Source organism: Salminus brasiliensis, chromosome 23, assembly GCF_030463535.1.
Source record: "Salminus brasiliensis chromosome 23, fSalBra1.hap2, whole genome shotgun sequence".
Lineage (NCBI taxonomy): Eukaryota > Metazoa > Chordata > Actinopteri > Characiformes > Bryconidae > Salminus > Salminus brasiliensis.
The window spans coordinates 12,721,494-12,748,927 of NC_132900.1; the positions used below are offsets into that span (position 1 = coordinate 12,721,494).

Genomic DNA, 27,434 nt, shown 5'->3' on the forward strand with positions numbered 1-27,434 from the left:
TCCTGGGCTCGGCAAGCTGCCACTGTTGGGCCCTTGAGCAAGGCCCTTTACCCTCTCTGCTCCCCGGGCGCTGGAGTTGGCTGCCCAACATGTGTGTGTGTGAGTGTGTGTTCACTACCAGATGGGTTAAATGCGGAGGACCCATTTCGCTGTACAGTCCACACTGTACAGTGACAATTACGTGCACCTTTACCTTTACAGCAGTACAACAGAACCCAACCCAACCCAACCCATCCATGGCAGTGAGAACACTCACCTAGACTGGTGGGCAGCCCCTTCAGCACCCAGTAGGTGCAACTGAGGTTTGAGTGCTCGCTTATGGGCACCTCAGCCACGAGTGCCAGACCTGGGGACCAGCAAACCAGTGACCTTCAGGATTATTGTGGCAGTGTAGAAAAGGCAGTGTGGTTATCCACTACACCACACCATTCAATCAGCACAGTTTTAGGAGTCTTATTAGGTTACTTAGATTGTGTTTGTCTATAAATCACACATTTTATAAGTGGCAGCAGGGATGTTAGGCCAATTCTGAGGGCCTGTGACCGACAGGGGCCCTAGAAATGTATTACTTGAGTATTTTGGCAGAATTGTTCAAGGGTATGGGGTCTACTATACTGTATTTTCATGGAGCACAAAATGCCTGGCAGCACCCCTGGTTATCAGACACCCATGTAATCCCAAAGGGTTCATTTTCTTTTCCTTAAACTGTTGATCGTAATAAGCTTCACCGTTTAGCCAAGCTCAAATCACGTATGATAACCTCAGCAGGGCCAAGTGTTAGGATCATCTCAACTGGTAGAGATCTACCATTTAGCAATCATCTTGGGACAAAGGTGCTTTAGCCAGCCCAGTTCATGAGCAGGACTAGCTGGTGTTTTACGGGTGGCTGGCCTCCATCAGATGACCCCTGGTTATACCCAGGCTGAGTCATGCTATCCAAGTCATGACACTGTGCACTAAGACTGGAACTGGTGCAGACGTTTAAAGGCCAGTTACTAAGGCAGACTAGTGGCCGCTGGTAGCATTTCCTGTGTGGGGGTGGGCGGGATCTAGGTGAGAAGGCGGGCCAAAGCGTTCCCCACGTCCGCTGAGCTGCCCACCAGCCGGTTAGCCCACACACACACACATACACTGCTTCTGCTCCCTCACCAACAAGCCAAGGGCGAGCGGGACTCACTGCCCTTTGTCTCAGTGTCGTCTGTACTGTCCGTCGTGTTTTTTTACGTTATCCGTTTGACCACAGAAAGGGAACATTAGCCTGCAGCCCCGTTTTTAGGCCATATTTTGGGCGCGTGCTGATAAACGTAGCCCGGGGCAACCGTTTTTCCGCCGAAGAAGAAGCAGCAGCAGCAGCAGCAGCGAGTCGCGGGGCCGGGAGTCGCCAGAAAGTCGCTGAAGGATCTTTCTGCCAGCAAATGTTGCTTTGAAAACGTGGTCGAGAGTTGCAGTTTTTGCCGGCGGACGCGGGATAAGGTGAGTAATGTGGGAAAAACTCGACAAAAGCGAGATAAAACGACTTGTTGGGCAGTAAATAAATAAATAACAGACTGGCGAGGGGTCTGCTCGCTCGTTTCGGCTCCGTTCCACCTTAAACGGTTCTGTGCAGCCCCGCGGTGTGACTGCTGAATCATTTAAGGTGGGACGGGGGGGAGATAGCACTAAGAAGCAAACTTCAGCTTGGTGGCTTAGCTAGTTAGTTAGCTAGCAAATTAATGCAGGGAAATGGGTGGGGATGTGGCAAAAAAGAGGAGCCAGCCAAATATCCTTATACACGCACTAGCTATTCATTTAGAAACCAACCCCTGTGGCTGCTCTGGTTAACGTCCTTCTCAAAGGTGTGGTCGAGCAAATGTTCCCCCCCTTTCAGTGTCTGTATAGTGGGTTTGTGGTAATGTTTGAGTGTCTGAGGCCCACTAGAGTGAGAGAGAGAGAGAGAGAAAAGAGTCTCTGAGGAGGAAGAATGGCCGCCGCTGATGAACAATGCTTTATTTGGTAGTTGTTGGTGTGCTAGTTAACGTAAATACGGCTCGGTCCAACTCCAGCACGGCACGGCTCCCATTGTTCATGTCATTCGGAAGCAATGCCAGAGCTCGCTGGAAGCCCCTCGCTACCCCTGCTTCTGTTAGCTAGCTGGGATACTCCAAAAACAGGCTTGAGATCAGCCTGTGGGCGACCTCCACGATGCAACAGCTGTAAGCCGTGAGTTATCTTTGTTCAGGGCAGCTAGATAGATAGCTGAGTATCAGAAGAACTTCCTGCAGCCCAGCTTGTCTCTCCACAAGCAACGGAGAACAGTGCTGCCTTCCACTGGGATGTCTGTGCTGTTGTTCTGCTTACGTTAGAAACAAGGTTTATTTCTGTCCCCTACGCCCTTTTCCCCCCTTTTCCATATCTGGAATTCAGAATGGGTGGCCTGGATTTTGTCACACTTCTGACTCATCCGTACTACCCCCCACACCCCTCAGTGCAGGGGATCACAGTTACTCATCAGCTGCTCATTTTTCCACAAAGCTAAAACTGTCCCAACATATTAAACACCATTTACATTACGGCATCTTATCCAGAGCGACTTACAAGGTTACTCGTATTACAGAGGTGGGCCAGTGTAGTGTTAGGAGTCTTGCCCGAGGACTCTTATTGGTGTAGCGCAGCATAGTCACCCAGATCGGGAATCGAACCCCAGCCTCCCACATGGTGTGGTAGCTCAGTGGCAGGTAGTGGTGTTATCTGTTGCGCCACACCAACCACCATGCAGTGGAAAGTTATCGAGTGAGGGGGACTTCACCCAGACTAAGACCACCACACAACTTAAGGATGCACAGGGAGGTCAGAATTATCCGGATCAGCAGGACATTGACTTTAAAAGTGCCATAGGACGGAAAATTGGGTTTTCCAAGGAAGTGACGTACTGTGAGCCTCAAACACTGTTGTGTCTTCTTTGACAAAGACAATCCGGCATAACCAAAACAGGGCCGTCACCGTTATCTTATTGTTATTTATGTCCCCAACATTTACATAAGCTAAACTCCTTAGGAAAGCCCTGCTAGCGCTAGTCTTTGTCATTATTGCTTGCAGATAGTTTTCTAACGCAATCTTTGCCACGGCTGTACATCAGAGCAGCACATCAGACTCCGCTAGATGGTGGAAAGTGAGTTGCTACATGACCCAGGCCTTGTGACCATGGCTTTGCCTGAGGCCTGATCTGGGGATCTTTTTTCCTCTTTACACTGAGTGAGCAGGTATCTGTTCTAGGCTAAAAGCTAACCGTAGTTTGCTGGCCTTTCTCTTCAGAAAGCCAACCACACACTGCAGGAGTGTGTAAGTCCAGTAAGGAATATTTACATTTACATTTACGGCATTTAGCAGACGCTCTTATCCAGAGCGACTTACAAAGTGCTTTGCTATTTACCCAAGAAAGAAACCTTAGCTAGTTAGAATAGACTAATAATTCAAAGATACCTCTAAGCTTAGACATTACTACACACAAGACAATAAGGCGACCATAATACTCTATTCGCCCAAGTACTCTCGGAAGAGGTGGGTCCCCCAGTCACCATCACATTGGTATTAGAACAAGGTGGGTGAATGAGGTTACCGGAATTGCGGCGTCTGCATCGGTATCTGCACCTCCGGCTGCCTGTCAAAGTAATATTTACAAAAATTTACAAAAATGCTCTTGTTACTGTTTGTATTTTATAAATAAATGTTTACACACAGTTATATTCATATAGTTGGATCCTTCACACAAACCCCACTAATATGCCTTCTGCCTTTTACAATAAACTGTAAACAAGAGGTGGACAATATAACTATGTATTGTTGTGGTAAATTATGTAGATATACCTTTCTTGAATGGTCAGTGTCTAAAGAATACAGGTCAGCTGCCTTTCCCATTGTAAAGTGGACGTAAGTATTGCTTATAATTTGATTCAATTGTAAAACATCACATACAAGTAATTGTATGCATCATTTTTAAATAGTGTTTTACACTACTGTGGCTTTTTTGTCTTCACCAACTCCTCAAACAATAGAAAAACCTAGTACAACAATACATCTCAAATATCATATGTTTTTTGTCTTTTGCCACCCCTAAACGTTTGCCTCAGCTCCACTTGGCAGATCTTTTTCAGGCATTAATAAATGCATACTTTCCAGGATGGATTTATTATGTTGGCTGTTCAGATGTTTGCTCTGCTTCCTTAGCAACGCTGCTCAGTTGTGGACGTTTGGTTCCTCATATTTTTTCATTTAGTCTGAGTTCTAGTTTTTGGGTTTGGACTGAGGGCTTTTTCCAGACCAGGCAGACTTACAGCCAGACCTACTGTGACAGCTGAAAGCTTTAGTTGCTGTAAAGTCATACAGGCATGAGCTTTCTTCCGACTCATTACTTATTATTACACAAGGAAATGTGATACTTTCACATCACTGTAAAGCTCAGCTGTTCCCACAGAGAGATGGCGCGGAGAAGCACAATGTTGTTGTTTTTTTGTGACGGTGTGTCTGACTCGGAAGTCTACTGCAGCAAATTTTACTAAAATTGATTTTAATGTACTCCCCAGTCCATTCAGTCCACGTATGCAAACTAAGCTGCAAATAACTATGTTTCAAATGTCATGAGAAACAACTCATGTACATGTATCTCAGCCTACCACAGTTTAGCCTCACCCTTTCGTATTACCATTCTCAGGGGTGTTTCAGCTCTGAAGGCTTTTTGAATGAAGCTCAACACAGGGCTGGCGATCAGAACAGAACTCATTTAGCACATTAGAGGTGCATTAACAGAAACAACGTGATTAATTCTAATGGATAAAGGGGGAGAGAGATTAAAAGATGGTTGGAAAATTACTTATAGAGGCATGAAGCATATCCGGCTACGTAGAGGTCTACGGCACTTAGTAGTGCTCCACACTACACTGCTTTAATATAGCCTGGAGTGGTGAAGTATGTGTGTGTGTCATCTCTGGGCAATGTGGTGATTCCCAACCTTAGGTTTGTGTCTTTTAATACAGCAGCGTTAATTACAGACATGACTACTCATCTGCTCTGTAATTCTGTAAGTCCCCATGGTCAAGGGAACTGACACATCAACTCCAAAGCAATGTCTGTAACCAACAGCTGAGCGAGTGAGAAAATGTGTGCCCTTGATCATTCGGCTGCAGGTTCATGAGCAAATCGACAGTGAGATCACTGAGGCAAGCCTGAAACTAACCGTGGTTTAATAAGAAGGTAGTGGTTAAATAAGACGGTAGTGTGCGTGTAAGTGGTCAGTCAGCTGGCTTCCCTCTGTTTATGGTGTGTGAGATGGCATCCTGTTGTCAGTAGCGCTGTTATAATACTTCCTTTAGAAAAAATAGTAGTGCTTATTGTGTTTAGTAGTTTGTATGTTAAGTTTGTTGATTGGGGATGGTGTGCGATTACACACAGAATTAAGGTCACGGCAGATTTCCCCCCTTTTACAGCATACACAATGGCTGCATCCCAACCCACACACTCTCAGACTGAGTAATTAATAAAAAAACATTTCACTACAATTAGAAAGGTATTCATTAGTGTAGTTTTCTAGAATTTTTGCTACAAGTGGTTTAACACTTTGCCAGTGTGGGCTTTGGCAACAGAAGTAAAGAAGTGTGTGGTTTTAGATTCAGCGAAACAAACAAGGCCAGCACAGAGGTACTGTTGGATCCAGGGTGATTTACCTTCTGGTAGTACGGTAACCATTAGCAGTGCTCTCGTCTGTTGTACAGGCCTGTGTTTATAGGCCTCAATTTGTAACTCAGTCTATCACTTAGAATAAAACCTCAGGGAGGAGGAGGAGGAGAATGGCGCCTCAACAAGTCATTTCTTGTGAATTAAATGATTGCACAGATTCCCGAAGCCTTCTGGACTTGTCGAGGCCAGTGTACTCTATTGATGTGTTAGATTTCGTGGTTCTTTTCACTTCTTTGTGTCCCTCCTTGGGAAGAACTTGATGTTCTCTAATGTTTGCATGCACTGTTCTTGTATACAGTAATCAGGAAATCAGTCAATCTCTTCACTGTGATGCTGCAGCTGATATGCTTTGCAGATGAATGGGAAAACACCATTATTGTCTGACCAATGTTGGCGTTATAGACCATTGGAACGTAAGTTTACTTGGTGCCCTATTTTTTGCTTGTATATACGTTTGCGCAGATGATCACTAGTATTCTGGGCCCTAGATAAGAGCGTAATATAGCATATCAGCCACAACGAAGTGTTAATTGTTGGTCTGATTGGTCAAATCAAAGATCTTATAAATTTGCTCTTTGTATTTGACACACATCTACAACTCTTTAGACTAACAGAGGGGTTCTTGGGAATCAAAGCTTTGTACATTTTGGTGATTTTCCTCTTGCACATCTGGCTGGTTCAAAAACAGCTTTGTAATTAGCTGAGTTGAATTGTAATTACACGAGTTAAAGCAAGCATGTTAATGTAGAGAAAGTCCAGTAATAGGCAGAGCTTGGAGTTAAGAGTCCGTGGCGTAGAGGACAACCATGCTTGAATAATGAATACCTGAGAATCTGAAACTGGTAACAGGCATTGTGTTATAGTTTTTAAATGTGAAACATAGTGCTGATCAGAGCTGAGTTCATATCCCGTATATTAGTGAATCACATGTCAAGGAATGGTAAAGTCTAATATGGTCAGTGTTTACAGACCCTGAGCCCAATTCTATACTGACAAGCAGCCTGACTCACTTCCTGCAGTCGCTTTGTTATGACACCTTAACAATGGGGAAGGACGGGAGTGGCATGGGAGATTCCGGTGGAGCTGATTGGTCAGTGTTTTTTGGAAGTTTCTAAGCTTTTTGGAGAAAGAGTGCATATACCATGTCTATATAGAACTGTACAATTAACTTGTACAAATGACCCAGAGGGAAGTTGGTAGTCCATTTTTGACTTTGATTTTTGTAGGCCAGCTTAAGGGTTTTAAATCTGATGTGAGTGGCTACAGGAAGTTGCCATGTTCCTGGTTGGCCTCCCTGGAGAGAAAGGGGCAAATTCTCTAAATGTTGTAGAGAACAAATCTGCATGACTGAGTCCGGTTTGCAACATAAATTGAGAATGAAAGCTGGTCACCCACAACTACACCAAGGCTTAATGCTTTTCTGGCTGGAGTTACCAGGGAGTTCCTGAAGGAGGTGGAAAGATTGCGGTGAGGAACTGTAGATGTTCCTGAGATGTAAAACAGCTCAGTCTTGCTTTAAAAGAAAATACCGCACCAGATACCAAATGCAGCCCTGTAGTACAGCCTAGTGTAGTAAGGCCTGTGGAGCTTTTAGTAGTGGGGCTGTGCATTGACAGGAACCTGGCGATACGATACACATCATGATACAGGAGGATATACTTCAGTAGCTCAGTATTTTCTTACACCCCTATGTAGAGGAAGTGGTCAGTTGGGACTTGTGTGTGAGGGTGTGCACACTTGAGTACATTAGTTCAGCGAACAAATCCCCTTTTGGCATGTGTACTGTAAGTGTGGGTAGTCGCTAATATAAGATATGGGTGGTTTCGCAGTGAGGGCTGAGATTTCAGCACCATAAAATCTGTTTGTGGTTCCAGTTTCTTTAACTTGTGGGCCGACAAGCTTGCCGTGTACCATATTTTGCCACGCCCACTTTCAGGATTTTGCTAACTTCTATCCACCGCCTTACAAAGAAGAGGACCTGCGTCTATGGTCGTAGGTGCTAATTTTAACACATCCACCCAAACGTATGTCTTGTTCCAGCTCTGTTACGAAACTCAGGAGAAGTGATGCTTGTGAGTCTGTTGGGTAAGATGTTAGGTTAGCTCTTAGGCTAGCTCCTAGGCTAAGAGCCTCACAAGCACTCAACACTTCACTTCACTGGAGCTTCACAGCCAAGCCATTTCTCTGGGTTAGGACGTTCTAGTGTTGGTTCCCCTTCACAGCAGGCGTATGAATGGATGTGTGTGTGGCTGTGCTTGTAATCTATATAGGCAGATCCACTCTCACATGGGAAGGTCTAACACAACAAATGTAAACAACGATGGCCCCTCCTATTGTTGTCATGGAAAATAAGGTTAATACGGTGAAAATGTGTGATTTGTGTGTAAACGTGAGCATGTTTAAGCAGTGACTGTGTGCGTTTCATATATAGGTGGGGTTTTCCTTCTGCAGGCCCTTCTATCCTGCTAGATTCTGTATAGCGGACACATGTTCTTCCCGATCACTCATCTGTGTGTGTGTGAGTGAAGAATAGCAGCAGACTTTAATTAAGGAAATGGCTTAGCTGCTCCACACCAGAGGACCTAATGGTGTGGGGGTTGGGTGAGTAGCTAAAACAGAAGATCAGCTGTTTGTGTATGTGTGTGTTCCCATTACCAAGCTCCACTTGCATGCATCTCTCAAAATCTAAACTCTTTAAGAAATACAGTTTGGAAGCAGTTAGTCAACCGTTAGTCATCCTAAAGCATTCGGCAATGATTCCATTACACACACTCGCACTCTCTCTCCCATAAGACCCTGGGTTTGGTTAGATCGGTCAGCTTTGGACTGTTGGAACTGTGTTACTGTTGGAGATTTGAGACTTGCTAAAACAAACGCAGCTCACAGACAGAACCATTTACGGATCGTCTCCAGAAGAATGCCTTCCTTAAGTCAAGGCAGTGTTTTGATTGGTTCTCATGCAATGTGGGTGGGGTTTAACAACAAACAGAAGCCCTTCAGGAATGTGTAAAGAATTTTAGATCTGTAAATACACACCCAAACACACACACACACACACACACACCTATCTGAAGGCTGTGTCTTCTTTCCCCTCCCCCACTCACAACCACACACACACACCCCGGGGTGTCCTTTTGTGTTAAGACTTGCTAAACTCCTGTCTGCCCCATCCTATGTTGGGTCAGGATTCTCTTACTACAGTCTCCTCCACTAATTGTGGTTTTTTTTGTTGTTGTTTTGTTCAGATTTGCTCAGGCCTGCATGTTTGGTTGCAAGGGGCTAAATGGTCTGTGTGAATCTGGCATATGGGAGCACTTTGGCACCATTCTTTGTGTACTGAGTGCATGTGTGTGAGAAAGATAGGAGCAAACCGCTGTGTAGAGTTGCACCGAGGTAGCTGATTGATTTTCTTTTTCTGTAAAGACTTCGCAGGACAGGTCTTCTTTTGCTTGGCGCTAGTTCGAGACATTCTCATGTCATGTTTTAATCCTTGTATATTTCATTTCTCCAAATTTCTTCCATTTCTCCATTTTTCCTTTTGATTTTGTTTTGTCTAAAGAGAGGAAATGTGTTTGTCAGTCTGAGAAGAGGTTTATGACTTCCTTTAATAAAGCGCAATGAATGCTTTGGTACAAACAGAGGTCAATGTTCAGAAGACTGCTTTACTGCTTTAGTTTAAGGTTATTTTGAGCGGCACCTACAGTGTTCATCTCAGTCTTCGGCCTTGTCCACACACATCCAGAGGTTTTTGTCTGCATTTTGGCCTCCTGTCCACACAACTGCTGTTTTTAGTCACTGATTTAAGGTTTTTGAACATGCTCTTCATAGTGGAGATTTATGAAAACATTTCAGTATTGTCGTTTGGATGAGGAAAACAAAGCTTTATGAAAACGTTGGCGTTACAACACATGCATGTTTCTGACTGAATCTCAAATACCTTCTTACCCCCAGGTATAGTGGGCTACATAAGTTATACAACTAAATGTCTAGACGCAGACAGCCCCAGACTTCAGATTTGAACACTGTTCTATAACATACATCGCACTGTTTTTGGAATACGTAATTTTGTGACTCGCATAGTACACATGGGGAGTGTCATTTCTCTTTATTTCCTTCCTCTTTGTGGTGTGAGGTTAGGACTAATTGTTCTTGTGTGGATGGAAATATTAATTAATTAATTAATTAATTAATTAAACAAATTAAACAAGCCTTAAATAGATTACTTGGTGAATTGACTGTGTAATAGGCTACTCTCTCTCTCTCTCTCTCTCTCTCTCTCTCTCTCTCTCTCTCTCTCTCTCTCTCTCTCTCTCTCTCTCTCTCTCTCTCTCTGTGTGTGTGTTATATACTGTGTTCTTATGTAATTCTGGTAGGACACTTCAGCAGGTTTGCCTTTTGAAAAGATGCAATTCATTGACCTAGGACTGTGTTATTACTTCAGTCTTTTTGGACACAGTTCCCAGAATGAGTGGTCCCTCGATAAGTCTAAATTATGTCAATATTCATCACAGTCTGTGAAAATAAAATGGCTCATTGGCAAAGTAAAGGGTAACAGGCAGATGCATATTTTTCTTCCTGTGGTCTGTTTTACCTTTTCTTACAAGACAATGCTCTAAATGGGGTCAATTGGGTCACAGTAAACTGTTGTTCTTGTAATGCTTATATACAAGTTAGCAAAGTAAGCTGATTGTGTTGCTTTTTGGACTCATTTGTAATGACCTGGATCGTGAAATCAGTGCACTGAAAAATGCACCATTGGCCCTTAAACTGTAAATAAGCAAACACAAAGTGAAAACATGGTTGTAATGAGGAAAGGTCATAAAACTACGTAATTATTTCCCCCCCATTCACAAACCCTGAAAGCTTGACAACAGAAGCTGATACATTATTCATCTTTCTTGGTAACTTATGGGCTTTTGTTCGTTTATGCGCCCTCACAGTAATTTTGCTGGAATTTTAGTAGGTCCCGTGTAGAAGGTCCCATGCAAACGGGGCTTTGAGATTACTGCCAACTGTCAGTTTGACATGTTCCTAAACTGCGGAGACTCTCAGATGAAGAGTATCTTCACCTGTTTCCCTCAAAATCAAGTGACCAAAAGCAGCTGACTAGCTGCAGCAGCTGTTTAGAGATTTCCAATATGACTCCAGTCTGGTGAAGTGGGTTTTGGAGAGTGATTTGAGTTACTTAGTTCAGTTACTTTAAACAAGTCCGTTGCATTTGAATCCCTGAATGAAAGTCTCAAGGCTTTTCCAAGCTTTAGGTTTAACTCAACCAAACATGCTGTCACAAAGCTGCGCAGTAAAGAATTGTATGCTTTGGGTTTAAGCTCTGGTTGTCTTTAAGATTAAGATTTTGTTTTCACACTTTCTCTCACTTCTATATAACCCACATAAACAAAAATGATTGTACTAGAAACACACCGTGTAGACTAAGAGATGGTATGTAGAACCCTTTATCTCTTACTGCCAGTAGGTGTGGCCTGTGTCTTATCTGTGTGTGTGTGTGTGTGTGTGTGTGTGTGTGTGTGTGTGTGTGTGTGTGTGTGTGTGTGTGTGTGTGTGTGCCAAAACATAGTGTCTGTAACTGCCAGTATTGTCAGAGGAAATGCTTACATTCTCTCTTTCTGTTCACTCCCTGTTTAAATGCATGAACCCTGATAGGCATCGTTGAAGCCCCATGTTTTTAATGATAAAGTCCTGTTAAATTGCACAGGAAGAAGCTGTGCTCACAGGAAGAGACTGTTTGTGTAAGGAAGGCAGACTGCACCAGAGGTAGATCATTGCTAGAAATCATTGTTTCAGAAGAACAGTTTTATTTTTGAAAGTGTTTTAGACTGTAGTGCAGTTTTAGGTTGTGATCTCTCAATGATTTAACTGTAATTTGGATGAAACAGTGCAGTGTATTGTTCCTTAGGGGCAGTGGTGGCTCAGCGGTTAGAGCGCCGGGATATCGATAACAGGGTTGTGGGTTTGATTCCCGGGCTCGGCAAGCTGCCACTGTTGGGCCCTTGAGCAAGGCCCTTTACCCTCTTTGCTCCCCGGGCGCTGGAGTTGGCTGCCCACCGCTCTGGGTGTGTGTGTGTACTCACTGCCCCTAACACACGTGTGTGTGTGTGTGAGTGTGTGTTCACTACCAGATGGGTTAAATGCGGAGGACACATTTCGCTGTACAGTGTACAGTGACAAATACGTGCACCTTTACCTTTACTTTACCTTTTAGAATTGCAGCATTATGTAAGAATTGCTATTTCTTGCTCTTGGGCGTCCCCTGCAGTCAGTAAGTCACACTTTGGGCTGTTTTAAGATAAACATGCTACAAAATGTTGATTCAAATGTTGCAAAGTATTCAATAAGATGAGGCTCTAAAACGTTGGTGCTGCTAATTAACCCACGTTATTAGCTCACACTAGGAGGGGGAGGAGTTCATATGAGCAGTGTTAATCTGCTCCGTTATATGCAATGCTAGCCATCGCCTATTTTAAAACTGCGCCACTGCCAGACAGTAGACGCACTCTGAGGAAAGCATCAGGTCCCCAGTTCCACCACACACGCTAACAGACACGTGTGTTGGCCAGCATCGCTTAGAAGCAATGAGGGACGTGAGACCAATCTACTGACCCGGAGAGAGCATAGTCAGTTGTGTTCTTTTAGACTCCGGCTGCTGTTGGAAAAGCAGCGTGGCTCGTGATTCAAACTTGCGACCCTGGGCTATAGTGGGAGTGGTGCCGCTGAGCTACTCAGAGCCCTAAAACAGCATTTTCTAATCTCCAACAGCGTCTTTGAAAATCTTCCCTAAAAAAACTGCCCTAAAATGCTTGCGCTAGCATGCCAGGCCAGCAGGGATGCTAACACCTTGCAGAAGTTTGACATTAAATTCCTCATGGAGCAGTTTAACAACCAAAATAGGCCTAAATAAATGGAGCGTTCATTAGAACTGGAGGCCAAAACGGAGAAAATGGTTGACGACCATTCTGTACCTCCACAGACGGGGAAAAAAACACACCATTTTGCAACACTGCATGCTCTTGGGGATGCTTGCTATATGGATGCCATATGAACATTCTCTTAGCAAATGCATGTTTATGTTCTCTTCCTGAATAAAATTCAGTTCTGCAAAGTTGTCACCCATACTGCCTGATGATATTAGGAGAGTGACACAGTACCATCGGCAGGCACCTCATGGCCTCTGGTTTGCAGATGCGCTAATACTGCTTCCAGGTCAAGCCAAAATGCCCAGAGCAGTGTTTACAATTTTTTTTATTTTATTTTATATATATCAGAGAACCCTTTGTAGCACCTTCACTTTTAGGAGTGTAGGGCTGTGTGATTTGTAAGGCTGTTCAGTGATCAGTGCTGTCCGACAGCCTTACACTAATAGATTGTCTTGCCAGCAAAACTTTTTCCTCACACTGGGCTCTGTAAATTTCACCGAGCATGCTCAGACCAGTCAGAGAGGAACAGTGGGATGGGGGTAGGGGCCTGGAGTGAGAGAACAGACATGAAGCTGCCTGACCTAATATGGCCATGCAGGCTTCTCTAGCTCTCTCTCTCTCTCTCTCTCTCTCTCTCCTCCTTTTCCTGTGTCTGTGTTGACTCGAGCTAAGTGGAATGTTGGCCAGTTTGTTACCTCCAGATTCCTGATTAAAGGCACATCAGCACAAAATCTGAAGGAGCGGTCATTGGATACGTATTTGGTCTACTTTAGTTGTTAGCTACAGATGACTGAGTGCGGTGCACGTCATTACGTCATTTTCTGAAGACCTCTACGTGCTCACTGTGAGAAACAGGAAATGAGCTCATCTCATTTTGGATCTATAGATTTTGTTTGTGCAAACCTATAAGTATGTTAAGCATGTTAAGCACTGTCTTGATTTGTCCCTTGCTTTGTTTATTAGCAGTTATACAGTGGTATGTCAGTAAATAGAGTTTGAGGCCAGTCTCCTCATCTGAGGCAGTGGTTCTCAAAATGGATTTGAACATGCAGAGCCTTTCAGAAAAATTCAAAATAACTCTCTTGGAAAATAAAGGGTATAAAAGATACCATATAAAAAATAAATGTCAAATTAAAATATGCATGACAGATTGTTTATGATTAAATAAATAAAGATGCAGATCTGAATGTCTAGCATTTTAATTGTGCATGTATGATTGAGGTCTCTGTGTGAGATTTTATCTGGCATGGTGGTCAGTGCTGTTCTAATGGATGTTTCATGTTTCTTTTAGATGGAGGTGAAGTTGGTGTTGGTAGCAGCTCTGCTGGGGCTCTTCACTCTGTGCACAGCTCAACTAGGTAAGATGTTCGCGGATATCTTTTTTTAAAAAAATTATTATTATTTATTTATTTTAAACAAAAAACACCCTACAAGCCAACAAGGATTACGTTGACTTCTTATTGCTCAAAAGTGTCACTCCAAATGTAAGCTAGGTAATTAAACAAAACTGGCAACAGGGTCAGTGGTCTGATGATCTTTGGCTGCTGATTCCCCACATTCTTCTGTAGGGGATTTAGAGCTGCAGTACGTTCGCTTTCTAAAACTGCAGCTACAAACATGGTAAAAGTCACTCTGGCCAGACTAAACTTAGACACAGAACTTGTAAACATGTGAAGGGGTTAATGGAAGTAAAAAAGTATCCAGAAATAAAGCCTTTCACGTGGATTCAAAGGGATTTTTATATTGGGTTATTGCCTCATGATTTAAAAAGAAGGCAAACAATCAAAGTGGCACGTCTTTCCTATTAAAGATAAGGAAGGGTATGACTTTGTGGATTGAATCATTGACTCTAGCCATACTAATGCAATAATGTGCATTAGCGTCATTCCCACTCTAAAAAAAGAAGTGCTATGGAAAAGCCAAGAAATTCCAGGACATATTCTCTAGAGAAGTGTTGTATAGAAGTACTTCTATATTAGAGATTGAGTCATGTGACACTACTCAGACCTTTTATATACTCTTCTTTTTTTAAAAGCAGTATGTGCTTTGTGGGAATATATGAAGTGTTTGGTGTATTTTGATAGTAATCGGTGTGTCTGTGTGTGTGTCACTCTACAGAGGGCAACGACTGCACTAAGGCTTCAGCTCAGTCCTGTGGCGAGTGTATTCAGGTCGGAGAGAAGTGTGGCTGGTGCACCCGTGAAGTAAGTAACATTAAGCAAGATCTCTAATGTTGAGGGAAATTGGAGAAGATTGAAGAGTTCTGTATCTCCATAAAAAATTGTTTCTGCAGCTTGAGAGGCCTTGTTTGTTGACAAAGGCTTCCTGTGGCTAATTGTTGATCTATGTTTGTTTATCTAAGGTTATAATAAAGACAGAGGATTATTTAATTGGAAAGCGACCAAAAGGAAAGTTGTTACTGAGAGCAATTTCAAGTAGCTAGATGCTTTAAAAATGAGTCGGTCAACTAAACGTAAATATGGTCAAACATTAGACACCAATATTTTTATTATAATACACTATTTTGACTCCAACCAAATGGTTACATTTTTGTAAACTTAAATGTTGTAAATAATACAGACAGTCACATGAGGGTTTTTAATTTTTTTGTTTTGTTTTGTTTTTTTAACTTTTTTAAATTTAAGCATGTTGCCCTGATTCTAAAAAGGTTATTAGTCTGTATAAGGCTGGCACCAGCATTAACCATTAATGCTTGTTTTAGAGCTTTGGAGCCTTTAATCATCTTAAACCTGTGAATAAAAATTTTAAACTGCTCTAGTGACTAGAAACTAAACTTAGATAAGCTTCCAATGTGTCATAGCATCAAAATAATTTGTAAGGCTAAAGCTACAGTGACCCATGTCTTGGCTGACTTCTCAAATAAGTGAGAATATCTAAACATCACATTTTAGTGTACTGGGCTGTGTTTCTTGGCCCACTGGGTGGCACTGTTGTGTTCTGGAAATATTTGGCAGAAATGATTGAGAACCGGATCTTAGAATGTTAAATGATGCTGCACACAAACATCAAACACACACAACTCCCCCTTACCTAAAATAGCCGCATTCAAAAAAGACATGGTTGGTGGCTGATACTCTTTAGTTGTGCACTGGAGCGGAGGTTGATGTAATGGAAATCAAGGTTACTCCTAAAACATCACTCTGTGTTAGCTGCTTAACCTCCTATACAAAAGTAAACAAGCAATATTCAGATGTCAAATATGTATGTATTACATTTTGAGGCTGTTTGCCCTTAAGCTTGGATTTCACTTAACCACATGAAAAGCCAGATGTAAACACACCCAAGAGGCATTACAATTGGATTACAATCTGATCACTCAAACCACATTTGGCGGTGGTCAGAGACTCATCTCAGCTAGGGTTTAACTGTAGTGTAAACCGAATACGTTCCCATGCCCACATACAGCGAGGCCAGTGGAAATATTGAGTTTAACCAAGTACTGTAACCATGTTACTGTTACTGCTGTATCAGCCTGAAGGAGGTATATGCATTAAGGGTTTCCTCAGAAATCAGTACCCCCCCTCCCTGTCAATTATTGATGTGCTTAATACGCTGGACCATAAAATCTGATCTGGTCAAACTGAGAATGTGTTTTAGTGAAAAGTGTAACCACAGCCTGGCAGTAAATCCAAATATGACGCAGCCTCTTTTAGTAACAGGTTAACAATTTAAACAAGTAATTGAAATTCGGTCCAACACAAAAGAGGTTTAGCTTTGTTGCTCCCCTTCAGAGAAAACACAGACCATAAATGGTGTCAGAACACTCAGTGCTCTCCGTTATTATCCACTGTTCCACATGAGTCATGCTCTTGAATTCAGTAAGGATTTCGGTCACAGTGAGTCAGCTTCCTCTTAGAACCTGGACCTAATCAGGAGCATGGCAGGGGAGGACCCCTTATGACACACAAAGTGTGTGTGTGTGTGTTTCACATTTATATTATAAACAATGATTGCTGTAAAGCAGGGGCAGTTCATCTTTTAATACAGCTGAATTACTCCTGAAGACATGGATACAGTTAGAACTACATCCCGATGGATAACTGAGTACTAGTATGCCTATACCTAAGTGAAGGAGGAACTGTGCACTGTGGAATACTTGATGCTGTAGTGGTGCTATAGAAATAGAGTGCTACCTGTGATTGATTTAAAGCTGGGAAACGGGAAAGCCCAACGGGAAAGCCCAACGGGAAAGCCCAACGGGAACGTTGTTTGTTGGGTAGCTACCATGACAACAAAAACCTACAAAACCTACTGGGTGGTTTAAAATTTTGGTTTAATTAAACTAATAATCGGAAGTTCAGAATCATAATTGTATTATACATTACAATGTGGTACAGCTGTCACTGATATAGCAGGTATGTGCACTTGTATACAGTGATGGTTCTCATCACCTGCCAAAGTAAGTACCTGTTTGTCAAAGTAAGTTGAATTTAGGTCCATAACAGTGAGTAAAATCTAAGTAAAGTGTATGTTAGGGATGTCCCAATCCGCTCCAGTGCTAATTCTGATTCTTTTTTATAACGACTGTGTTCAGCGTGCCATCTGGTATCCTCAAGGCCCAATAACAAACATTAAAGCCCAGCCAGCAGCAGTAAGATAATTCTTAGAGAGTAAATATAAGAGTTTAGAGTGTGCAGTGTGGAGCTATTTTACAGTGGAACATGAAAACAGACCATAATATCTGAAACTTTATAAAACTATTACTGAAATGCTTCATTTTACTGAAAGAAGAACTGCACACCAACCCTGAAGAGAGTGGCGGCTAATGCTATTACACACACAATATAGAAACCCAAATCATAGCACATTCACCCACTGTAAACCAGTTATTTCACATCAGTAATCTCAGTTCTCCAGGACTGGAAGTAAAGGACATAGCTGTTCCATAGCTGAACAAGTTTGAATTGTGAATTTGTAATTGAAAATGTTGTTGTAATGTGGCAGTGTCTGTTGCTATTTTGATAAGAAGCTTTCTTACTGGGGCGCATGTCTTGTGTCTGCAGACCTTTCTGAAGCAGGGGGAATCAAAGTCAACACGCTGTGATGAAATCGACGCTTTGATTAAGAAAGGCTGTCCTTCTGACAGCATTGAAAACCCTCGAGGGAAAGTCAAAGTTGATGAAAACAAACCTGTCACAAATCGTAAGAAAGACGTGGCTGAGAAACTGAAGCCAGACCAGATCACACAGATTCAGCCTCAGAAGCTCACGCTTAACCTCAGAGCAGGTACACACCTTGACACACCTGAGCCACAGTTATGCTCACTGCTTCATACTAGGTTTCATTTATTAGTAGTTTCATTTATTAACTGAACCTCAGGGACAAAAACATGTATGCTCATGTATAGTACTTTGTTCTCCTGTGATTAGATCCAAACCAGGACCATTTCGGTCATCAGATGTGTTTGGTCATCACATCAGAATGGGGCTTTTGGGGTAAATTTAATCTTGCCTCTCGTTTATTGAATTCTAATCTCTGCCTTGTCTTGTACCTGTTTTTCTGTTTTAGGTGAGCCTCAGAAGTTTTCTCTGAAGTTTAAGAGGGCAGAAGATTACCCCATTGATCTTTACTACTTGATGGACCTGAGCTACTCCATGAAGGATGATTTGGAGAACGTGAAGAACTTGGGAACAGACCTGATGCGTGAAATGCAGACCATCACGTCAGACTTCAGAATCGGTAGGAAAGATAGCTAGTGTTGCTTTGTTCCGTACATAACTTGGCAACATGGTCTATCTAATACAGATGCAACCGAGGCCTTCACTGATGCGTTCGGTCAGCACAACTTAAATGTTTGTTGGTTTGCCAGGCTTTGGTTCCTTTGTGGAGAAAACAGTGATGCCCTATATCAGCACAACACCAGCCAAGCTGCTGAACCCATGCACGGCGGAGCAAAACTGCACCAGCCCCTTCAGCTATAAGAACGTGCTGAGTCTGACTGAGGATGGGCAGAGATTCAACAGCTTGGTCAGCCGACAGCACATCTCTGGAAACTTGGACTCACCTGAGGGAGGCTTTGACGCTATCATGCAAGTCGCCGTCTGTGGAGTGAGTCTCACTGTGTTTAAAATGCATAAAATACATTTTTGTGCTGTTCATGCTAAATTAGAGTAATGTATTCAAAACCCGTAATGGGATGGGGTTTTACAGCCTTTATCTAGCCAAGGCAAGCTTTAGATATAATAAAGCTTCTATAACCTTATGACTTTCAGATATGCATATGAATAAGGTTAACCTTTAAAGGTGCCAATAGAATGAAAAATACATGGAAAGAAAAACATTGGTATTTGAATAATGGGAGTTTGGTACATGGAAATGACAAACTGAACCTCAAACACCTGAATTTACATACATGACCCACTAGCGAAAGCCATTCAACACCTAAAGGTGTGACGCAGTCAAACATAACGACCACTTTGGGACATAACAGAAAATGGAGGTGGGGATATTTGTGGTCAGTTTTCTGAGACATTCTTTGTGATGATTGTGTGTAATACTGGAGAGCAACACACCTCTAGGCTGTGCTGGATATCGGAAAATGGGTTGCTATGCAAAGCAGGCCTCACGGCCACAACATTGACTGAGGCCTGATCCAGTGAATGGAAAGCAAGAGGGTATCCATTATGGGCAAAAGGCTAACCCTAGCCAAAAGGCTTTACCATCTCCTTAGCGATCAAACCCCACACTGCAGGGCAGAATAGCAACACTGCTTGGTAAGACCAGTACAAAAAAAACTGGAGGTCCCTAACAATATTTGTTTTGGCTGTATTTCAGGACCAGATTGGCTGGAGAAATGTCACTCGGCTGCTGGTGTTTTCCACTGATGCAGGCTTCCACTTCGCTGGAGACGGTAAACTGGGTGGTATCGTGCTTCCCAATGATGGAAAATGCCACCTAAAGGACAATATGTACACAATGAGCCATTACTATGTAAGTTGGAATGCCTTTCCTTGTGGCTCTACACATATCCTGCCTCACACTCAGAAATGGTACTGAATGTCTGCCTTCTTTGTAGGACTACCCCTCCATCGCCCATCTTGTGCAAAAGTTGAGTGACAACAACATTCAGACCATCTTCGCTGTGACCGAAGAGTTCCAGCCTGTCTATAAGGTACTCATTTAACTGCTTCACATTAGACTGAACATATGATTGAATGCCTGGAAAGAAAACAGTAAAAAGGCTAACCATGTTTTAATGGTTTAAATGTTTTTTTTTTTGTTTTTAGGAGCTAAAGAACCTGATTCCAAAGTCTGCTGTGGGAACGCTGTCTGCAAACTCTAGCAATGTGATCAAGCTTATTATCGATGCCTACAATGTGAGTAGAGACAATTTTTATTATTTTTGTTTTTTTAGTACTTCTCAGTAGATGTTGTGTACTTTTAAACTATGCTATACTCTTTGTATAGTTTAAGAATATATTCCACCCATTCACTGTTGTTCATGTGAGCTCATATGATAGGTTACCAGATTGGACTGGTGAGATTTGTGCAAAAACCGTAGTCTTTTAGTTTTTAACTATTGTTTTCTGTAATGTCCTTTGGCAAATTTCCCCCCATTTGTTAGAATTTGATTGAACTGTTTCTAAATCTTTGCCACAGTCTCTGTCATCTGAGGTTATCCTGGAGAACAGCAAGCTGCCTGAGGGTGTGTCCATTTCATACATGTCCCACTGCAAGAATGGTATAAGCGAAACTGGAGACAATGGAAGAAAGTGTTCCAACATCTCCATTGGGGATGAGGTGAGAATGAATGTTATGAGAAGGATGAATTTTGGGCTTCAACATTTCCCCTTTATAGCAGATTTCTTAAGTTCTTAAGACTTGCATTGCAGAAGGGGTCATGTCATGTTTCCATTTCAGGTGGCCTTTGATATAGCAGTCACCGCTACAGGGTGCCCATCTCAAGGCAAATCTGAGACGATAAAGATTAAACCATTGGGATTTAATGAGGAAGTGGTGATTGTCCTTAACTTCATCTGTGAGTGTGAGTGTCATAAAGACGGCATTCCCAACAGTCCAGACTGTCACTTTGGTAACGGAACTCTGGAGTGTGGCGCATGCAGGTGAGTGAGCACTCTCAAATTGTTTGTGGGTACATGCATATTTGTATTATCACACAATTTATTTGAAATTGTGGATGACACTTTTGTGTTTTCTTTAGGTGTAACGAGGGGCGTATTGGCCGGGTTTGTGAATGTAGCAAAGACGACGTCAGAACCGAGGATCTGGACGCAAACTGCAGAATGGACAATGGAACAGATATTTGCAGCAACAATGGAGACTGTATCTGTGGAACATGTGAATGCAAGAAGAGAGACAACCCAGAGGAGAGGTATGAGGGGAAGTTCTGCGAGTGTGACAACTTCAACTGCGACCGATCCAACAATAAACTTTGTGGAGGTGAGCTCTCTGAAAATATTTGTCCCTTCTTTTCAAAATGTACATTTTTATTAGCACATCCTTGCATCTTACCATTGTGTGAGAACAGGATGTTACAATTTGACAGAACAGGAGATTTTATTGTATAAAAGCCAACGTGGAATTTCCATGACCTCTTTTCCAACAGGTCATGGCCAGTGTGTGTGCAGGTTCTGTGTCTGTGACGCCAACTACACGGGCAGTGCATGTGACTGTTCTCTAGACACACAGCCTTGTGTGGCCAGTAATGGACAGATCTGTAATGGCCGTGGAACCTGTGAGTGTGGAGTGTGCAAATGCACTGACCAGAAATTCCAGGGCCCTACCTGTGAGATCTGCCCCACCTGCCCAGGAGTCTGCACTGAGCACAAGTGAGTCAAGACCTCAGCTGTTAACAGGGTGCTCAGGCACGATTAATAAGGGTTGTAATCCAGTTGTTCAGCATCATTGCTAGTGTATGGTTGTACTGCATGCTTACTTGAACTAAGCCTGCTGAATTTTAACCTGTGCTCTGTGTAGGGCCTGTGTCCAGTGCCGTGCATTCCAGACTGGGGAGCTTAAAGACACGTGTAATGAAAAATGCTCCTACTTCAACCTGGAAATCGTGGAGAAGAAGGAGGATCTTCCACAGCCAAACAGCCAGCCGTACCTCACTCACTGCAAGGAGCGTGATGCCAACGACTGCTGGTTCTTCTTTACCTACGCAACCAAGAACAACACTGTAGAAGTCTATGTGGTCAAGGATCCAGGTCAGTATTTTTTACTAGTAGAAGTTCTGAACATGTAAAGTTGAGATGTTTCTGAAACCTGCAAATGTAACCCTCACTAAATGATTGGTTAACCCTTAGGAAGACCTCTTTTAATGACCGCAGATCTCTTTCTCTTGCCTCGTTCCATATGTTTCTAGAGTGCCCTGCTGGTCCTGACATAATCCCCATTGTGGCGGGCTTGGTCGCAGGCATTGTTCTGATTGGTCTGGCACTGCTTCTGATCTGGAAGCTGCTTATGATTATCCACGACCGCAGAGAGTTTGCAAAGTTTGAGAAGGAGAAGATGAATGCCAAGTGGGACGCGGTAGGTTTATTTACTTTTTTAAAATGCAGTTAGTATCGTAAACTTGTATTGTGAATTGTTTCTTTTACAGAGGTGAAGTTTAAATATCTGATAGCTGGGGTAATCTGTGACTGATAGTCTTTCACCACTGGCTGTTAATGATGTTGGACACAAGAAGAAAGCAACACCAGGATGTCCTTACCCAGAGAAATGACTCTCTTATGAAGCTCCAGGTATTGTTGGCCTATGGGCTAATCTACCCAAGCGCCTCACAAACACCAGACATGTTCATGGAGCTTCATAAGAGCCATTTCTCTGGGCAAGGATGTTCTGGTGCTGGTTTCCCCTCCATCAGATGATAAAAGCAGACCTTGGGCGATTGGGTGGTTCTCTTCTTTTGAAGGTGGTGGAGAACACTTGTTTTAGTAAAATTCTCTTCTTCTTCCAATTATTGTGGCACCCCTGAACTGAGCTGACTGTCTGCTTATCACTGTAATTGTAATCTATATTAAATGGATCTGCTGTTGTAACGGAAGTTCTACACAAAATGAACAAAGATGGCAACCAGCATTGTTTAATGGAAAATAAGGTGGATGAAATGCAACTGGAACCTTGTGTGAATGATCAGTTGCAGCCAACTACAAATGTACACATCGAGAAATGGCAACAGTGGATGCTTATTTTACCTATTTATTGAATTTAGATGAAGGTATCCACTCCTATACCCCCATTTCTATGGTTGTCACGTCTGAGTCCCCTATAAATCTTTATGGTCTACCCTGCTCTATACTGTGTGTGCATCTTTTCACTGCAGTTAGCTTTCATGATTTCTTCTTTGCCCATTTAGTTTTTTCCCTTTCCATTTATTTCTATTCAATGTTCTTTTACTTTTCCATCCTGTCTTTTATCATTTCATTTCATCTCCTCTTCTCTCCTTCAGCAAGAGAACCCCATTTACAAGAGCCCTATTAATAAGTTCCAGAATCCAAGTTATGGACGTAAAGGCGGGGCACTCTAAGCCAGAGTCTGTACTCTCCTGCTCAAACCTGTCAGTGTCACATTCTGTCTGCATGCTTTCTCTGTCTGCTGTGTCTCTGCTCGTTGGACTGACCTGCTCACTTTAACCACTAATACAGAAGCTTTTTTGAGTACTTTGGTGTTGAGGTACTTGGACACCCAAGGCAGATCTACAGAGAGCTTAGTGATTTAAAATTGGTTTCATGTTGTGCCATTGACTGACCGAGTGAGTGGGTGGGTTGGCAAGTAGCTTTAATTTTGGGAAGTTGGTCATCACCCTTCAATTTAACTCTCTTTCAGTCAGACATACAGTGACACATTTAGTCATTTTACACCATGCCAGTTGATTTGAAATGAAACAATAAGGATGGGACTGAAGTGTAGACTTCCTGCCTTAATTCAGGGGTTTAAGAAAAAAAAAAATATTGCATCAATGTCAAGTCTACAATAAAGAGATGCCCTAATGAATTTAAATGCAAAGGGTTAATTTACCTCAGTGGTAACATTCAGGAAAGATTAGGCTAGATTAGACTGATCAAGAATATCTTAAAACACCTGCCCTGTTCTGGAACAAGAACTGCTCTGCTATTTAAGACCAATGAAACCAAGAATAAATTAAGCATGACTGAAAGAAAGAATTGATAATACACAGCATATCAACATATGCTGTGTTGATACATATGTCAAACATGACTGAGACAGTGTTAATGGCATTGGCAATGGAAAGGAGATGGAGTCACTGGTGTTTATTGCTGTGATGTGATTGCCAATAGATGGATGAATTAGCAGGATGTAGCAGGTTAAATTGTGAAGTGCATATAGCTCTACTTTCTGCTTGGATTCGGCCAAATGCCGCAAAACTGAAAAGCTCAACCTAGCTGAGCAGCGTATCACTTCACTAAAAACACAACTGAAGCAGAAGGACCCACAAACAAGCAGCAACTGCTGTAAAAGCATGGAAAAGTATCTAAAGAGTGGAAACTCTCTAACTTTGGTGATGTTCATGGATTCCAGACTTGATCCAGACACATTAAAAATACTCCTTATATTTACAACTGTTAGTTTGTCCAATTACTGTGAGAATGGAGAGACTATGTAAAACAAAATAGCTGTACTTTCTAATTCCACACCATGTTTTTCCTTTAACTGCTAAAAGTTTGCACTTCAGTCATTTCTTCATTGCTACATTTTCAGTCTTAAGAAACTTGTGTAGCATGTGCACCTACCCACAACCGAGGAAGTAAAGGAGACACTGCGTAACACAGTACACACAGACTGGATCATGTTGTGGTCATTTGTCACACAGCTTCCTTTAAACCTTTTGACTTGAAGAGAAGTCAACTAATTAATGTACAGTTACTATTTGTGTAATGTAACATATTGGGGGTATGAAATGTAACATCTAAAACATGCCACACACTTTGCACATGCCACAGTTTCAGTATGTCAAATCTTGATAATCTATAGAAACTGTTCTAAAATGTGCAAAAACCTATTTGATGTGTCTCCTGTAGAGCAATTGTTGACTTCAGCTGCTTTTAAGGGAGAAAGAAGGCTTGTTGGCTATTGGCTCGTTTTGAGGTTCTCTAACCAGGTTGACCCCACGGTGTGCTTTGAAGTGGCCTAATCTGTTGGTAATTTTTGACTGTTTCTTGTCGCCTCAAGCTTGTTCTGATCCTGTTCTTCTGTTTTTCGTTTGCAGGGTGAGAACCCCATCTACAAGAGCGCTGTGACCACTGTGGTCAATCCCAAATACGAGGGGAAGTGAACGACAAACCGCCTGTCTCAAACACTGTATGCAAACGCAAATGAATTCAGGAGCAAAGGAGGAGGAGGATTTTCTGGTTTATTTTTTCTTTCTTTAATTTTTTTTTTTTAACACTTTTTTTGTTAGCTGTGCATTTCTCACGACTTGCATTACATTATACTAATCTGTATTTCTATGCATTTTGTACAGTGTGTATAAACTTAAGTTTTTACTTTTTATTGTTGAATTTTCTGAATGTTTTTTTTTTTTCTTTTTTTTGTTGTTTTTCTAGTTTTGTGTGGCGTTGCCACACGACTGACTTTGATCGGTAATCGTGTGAGTTGTGCCTTTTTGAATTGGAGCCATTTTTGTGCTAATTGTTTCTTTGTCACAGCCCTGAAATCACCCTGCACTGCGTGTTTTGACGGATTAACTCAACGTCTATTTAGCGAGTTCTGCATGAGTTCAAATGAATATCTTTGAGCAGGGAGAATGCTGTAGCGCTGGACGCAGGGTTCTCTCAGGACCAGTACTGCGAAACATTGTGCAGATGGATTTTATAGCCTATCATGTCGAGTCAGGTTTGTTCTTGGTTTTCGGAGAAAGATGGAGGAGCCCAGTGATGGGGAGTGCAAAACATTGGTTTGGGTCTGATCAGTTGCTATCAATCCCATAAAGCCAGACAATGACTATTATTAATGATTATGTGAAGAGTTAAATCAGTCGAGTGTTTAACTGATCGGAGCAAAAACCTTGATATGGTAGGTGAATGGTGCTCTCCATCACTGGTGTAGCATGTAGCATGTAGCTGGCCACTGGGTGGAAAGTGTGTGGTTCTGTGTTCTTACTGCAGACTATGTTTCCAGATCTCGAGGATCCTCAGCTAGCCCTATTCCAGAGTGTTTCCTAACTCGAGCGGGTTAGGAACTGGAGTAGTACAAAAATACGGAGGGTGCTCGAAGCTTTGGTTAGAAACCACAGCTGTAAAGAACAGAGGACATTGTTGTGCGTAGCCTGCTGTGTTGTACTGCAGTTGTGCTGCGGTGGATGTGTGTTTAGGAAGATTAGAACTGTGCTTTCAGAGATGCACTCATCTTTTTGTTTGAGTTTTATATATTTATATTTGAAATCTACATAAAGTACATCGAAATCCTGCCAATCATTCCGAAAGTCTGTTGAAATGGAAAATGGAAATCCAAGGGCTCTAGTTTTGAACCAAAACATTTCATAAACACTGTGCCTAGCAGCTCTATACCAGTATCTGCAGTCCTCACAGCAAACTAGAGCCCAAAACTCTTCTTTTTTTTTTTTTTTTTGTTGTTTGTTTGTTTTTTTCTTTTCATAATTACACACAGTCAACCATTTGCATCTCAGGGCCATTACACCACAGTGAGAGATTTTTGTTTTCAGAAAGACATGACTCGATTAAGACACCAACAATCAAACGGAAAGCCTTTACTTTCTATGGAGAACGCAAATGTACAGTGCTAGTATGAGTATGACGACTCAAGCCTTTTTCAAGGCTTCGTTTCTGAATTTGAGAAGAAAACTCAGGTTCTTAATTCCTCTCCATCATAACAAGCCAAATATCTACTGCCTTTTGCCTTCAAGACTTTTTCAAAGAGCCTTATTTTGATTATGCCATGTCTGTTACCGGCCAGAAGTGGACTTACTTTGCTTACTTTATCAAACTATTGTTGTTGTTTTTTTGTCTTGTTTTTTTCTGTCATTTAAAATCGAACCTCCTTGGTCCTAAAAGGAGGGTCTGGAAGAGGTGGTGCGGGTCAGACTGTTATGACTCCGACGTTCGGGATCAGTGTTAATGAGAGGGGGCCCTAATCTAACTGTCTTTTGAATGCTGTTAAACCTTTAAAACCACACGCCTCACAGACTGCGTTTTTTTTAAGTGCCTTTTTTCTGCATCATGCTCACTCTCACAATCCTTTGTTTCAAAAGTTATTTATTAAAATAAAGAACCAAAACAATGAAGCTGGCTTTTTTTGTGAGTGCATAGCTTGAAAATATGGATTTGTCTTTGGGTAAAAAAATAAATAATTATGATGTGTTAAATTCATATAAAAAAAATGGGGGAAATGTATTCAATTTCCGGACACAGAAAAGCAGTAGTCCCTTTCAGTAGTATGTCCTCTGGCTGTGTGTACTCATTTCCTCTGAAGGCCAATTTTTTCATAACTATCTACATTGAACTGTCCTGCACATACACTGTGCCTCAAGTCCAAGTGCCTCGACTTTAACTTGTTTGGATTTGTATTACTCTGTTGTTGATGTTCCTGGCTTGCATTGCCTTTCTTTAAGTTCATTAATTTACTTAGACCATACGTCTCCAAACATGTTCCAAGAAAGCTACTTGCTCAAAGACTTCCCCTGTAATCCCACCTGATCCAACCAATGCTGCATTTAAGTGCTCATAGTAAGGTTGTATATACCAGATACGACTTCATGCTCTTAGGGTGCTTGTCGGAAGAGCTGCCCACTAAGCAAGGAGATCTGTTGGATCTCACAGAACCGTGACAGAA

The 27,434-nt window shown here is 42.1% G+C and overlaps 1 protein-coding gene across 1 annotated transcript; it reads left to right on the forward strand.

The window, feature by feature from the left end:
• Positions 1 to 1,119: 1,119 nt before the first annotated feature.
• LOC140545566 (integrin beta-1-like) lies at positions 1,120 to 26,886 on the forward strand. Its single transcript, XM_072668395.1, has 16 exons — positions 1,120 to 1,473; positions 13,933 to 13,999; positions 14,760 to 14,845; positions 17,666 to 17,888; positions 18,171 to 18,341; positions 18,472 to 18,710; positions 19,437 to 19,592; positions 19,678 to 19,773; positions 19,889 to 19,978; positions 20,262 to 20,402; positions 20,523 to 20,725; positions 20,824 to 21,062; positions 21,229 to 21,451; positions 21,600 to 21,829; positions 21,988 to 22,154; positions 24,853 to 26,886. Exons 2-16 carry the CDS (start codon positions 13,933 to 13,935, stop codon positions 24,916 to 24,918), a joined length of 2,397 nt encoding a protein of 798 aa, XP_072524496.1. The 5' UTR covers positions 1,120 to 1,473; the 3' UTR covers positions 24,919 to 26,886.
• Positions 26,887 to 27,434: the final 548 nt, after the last annotated feature.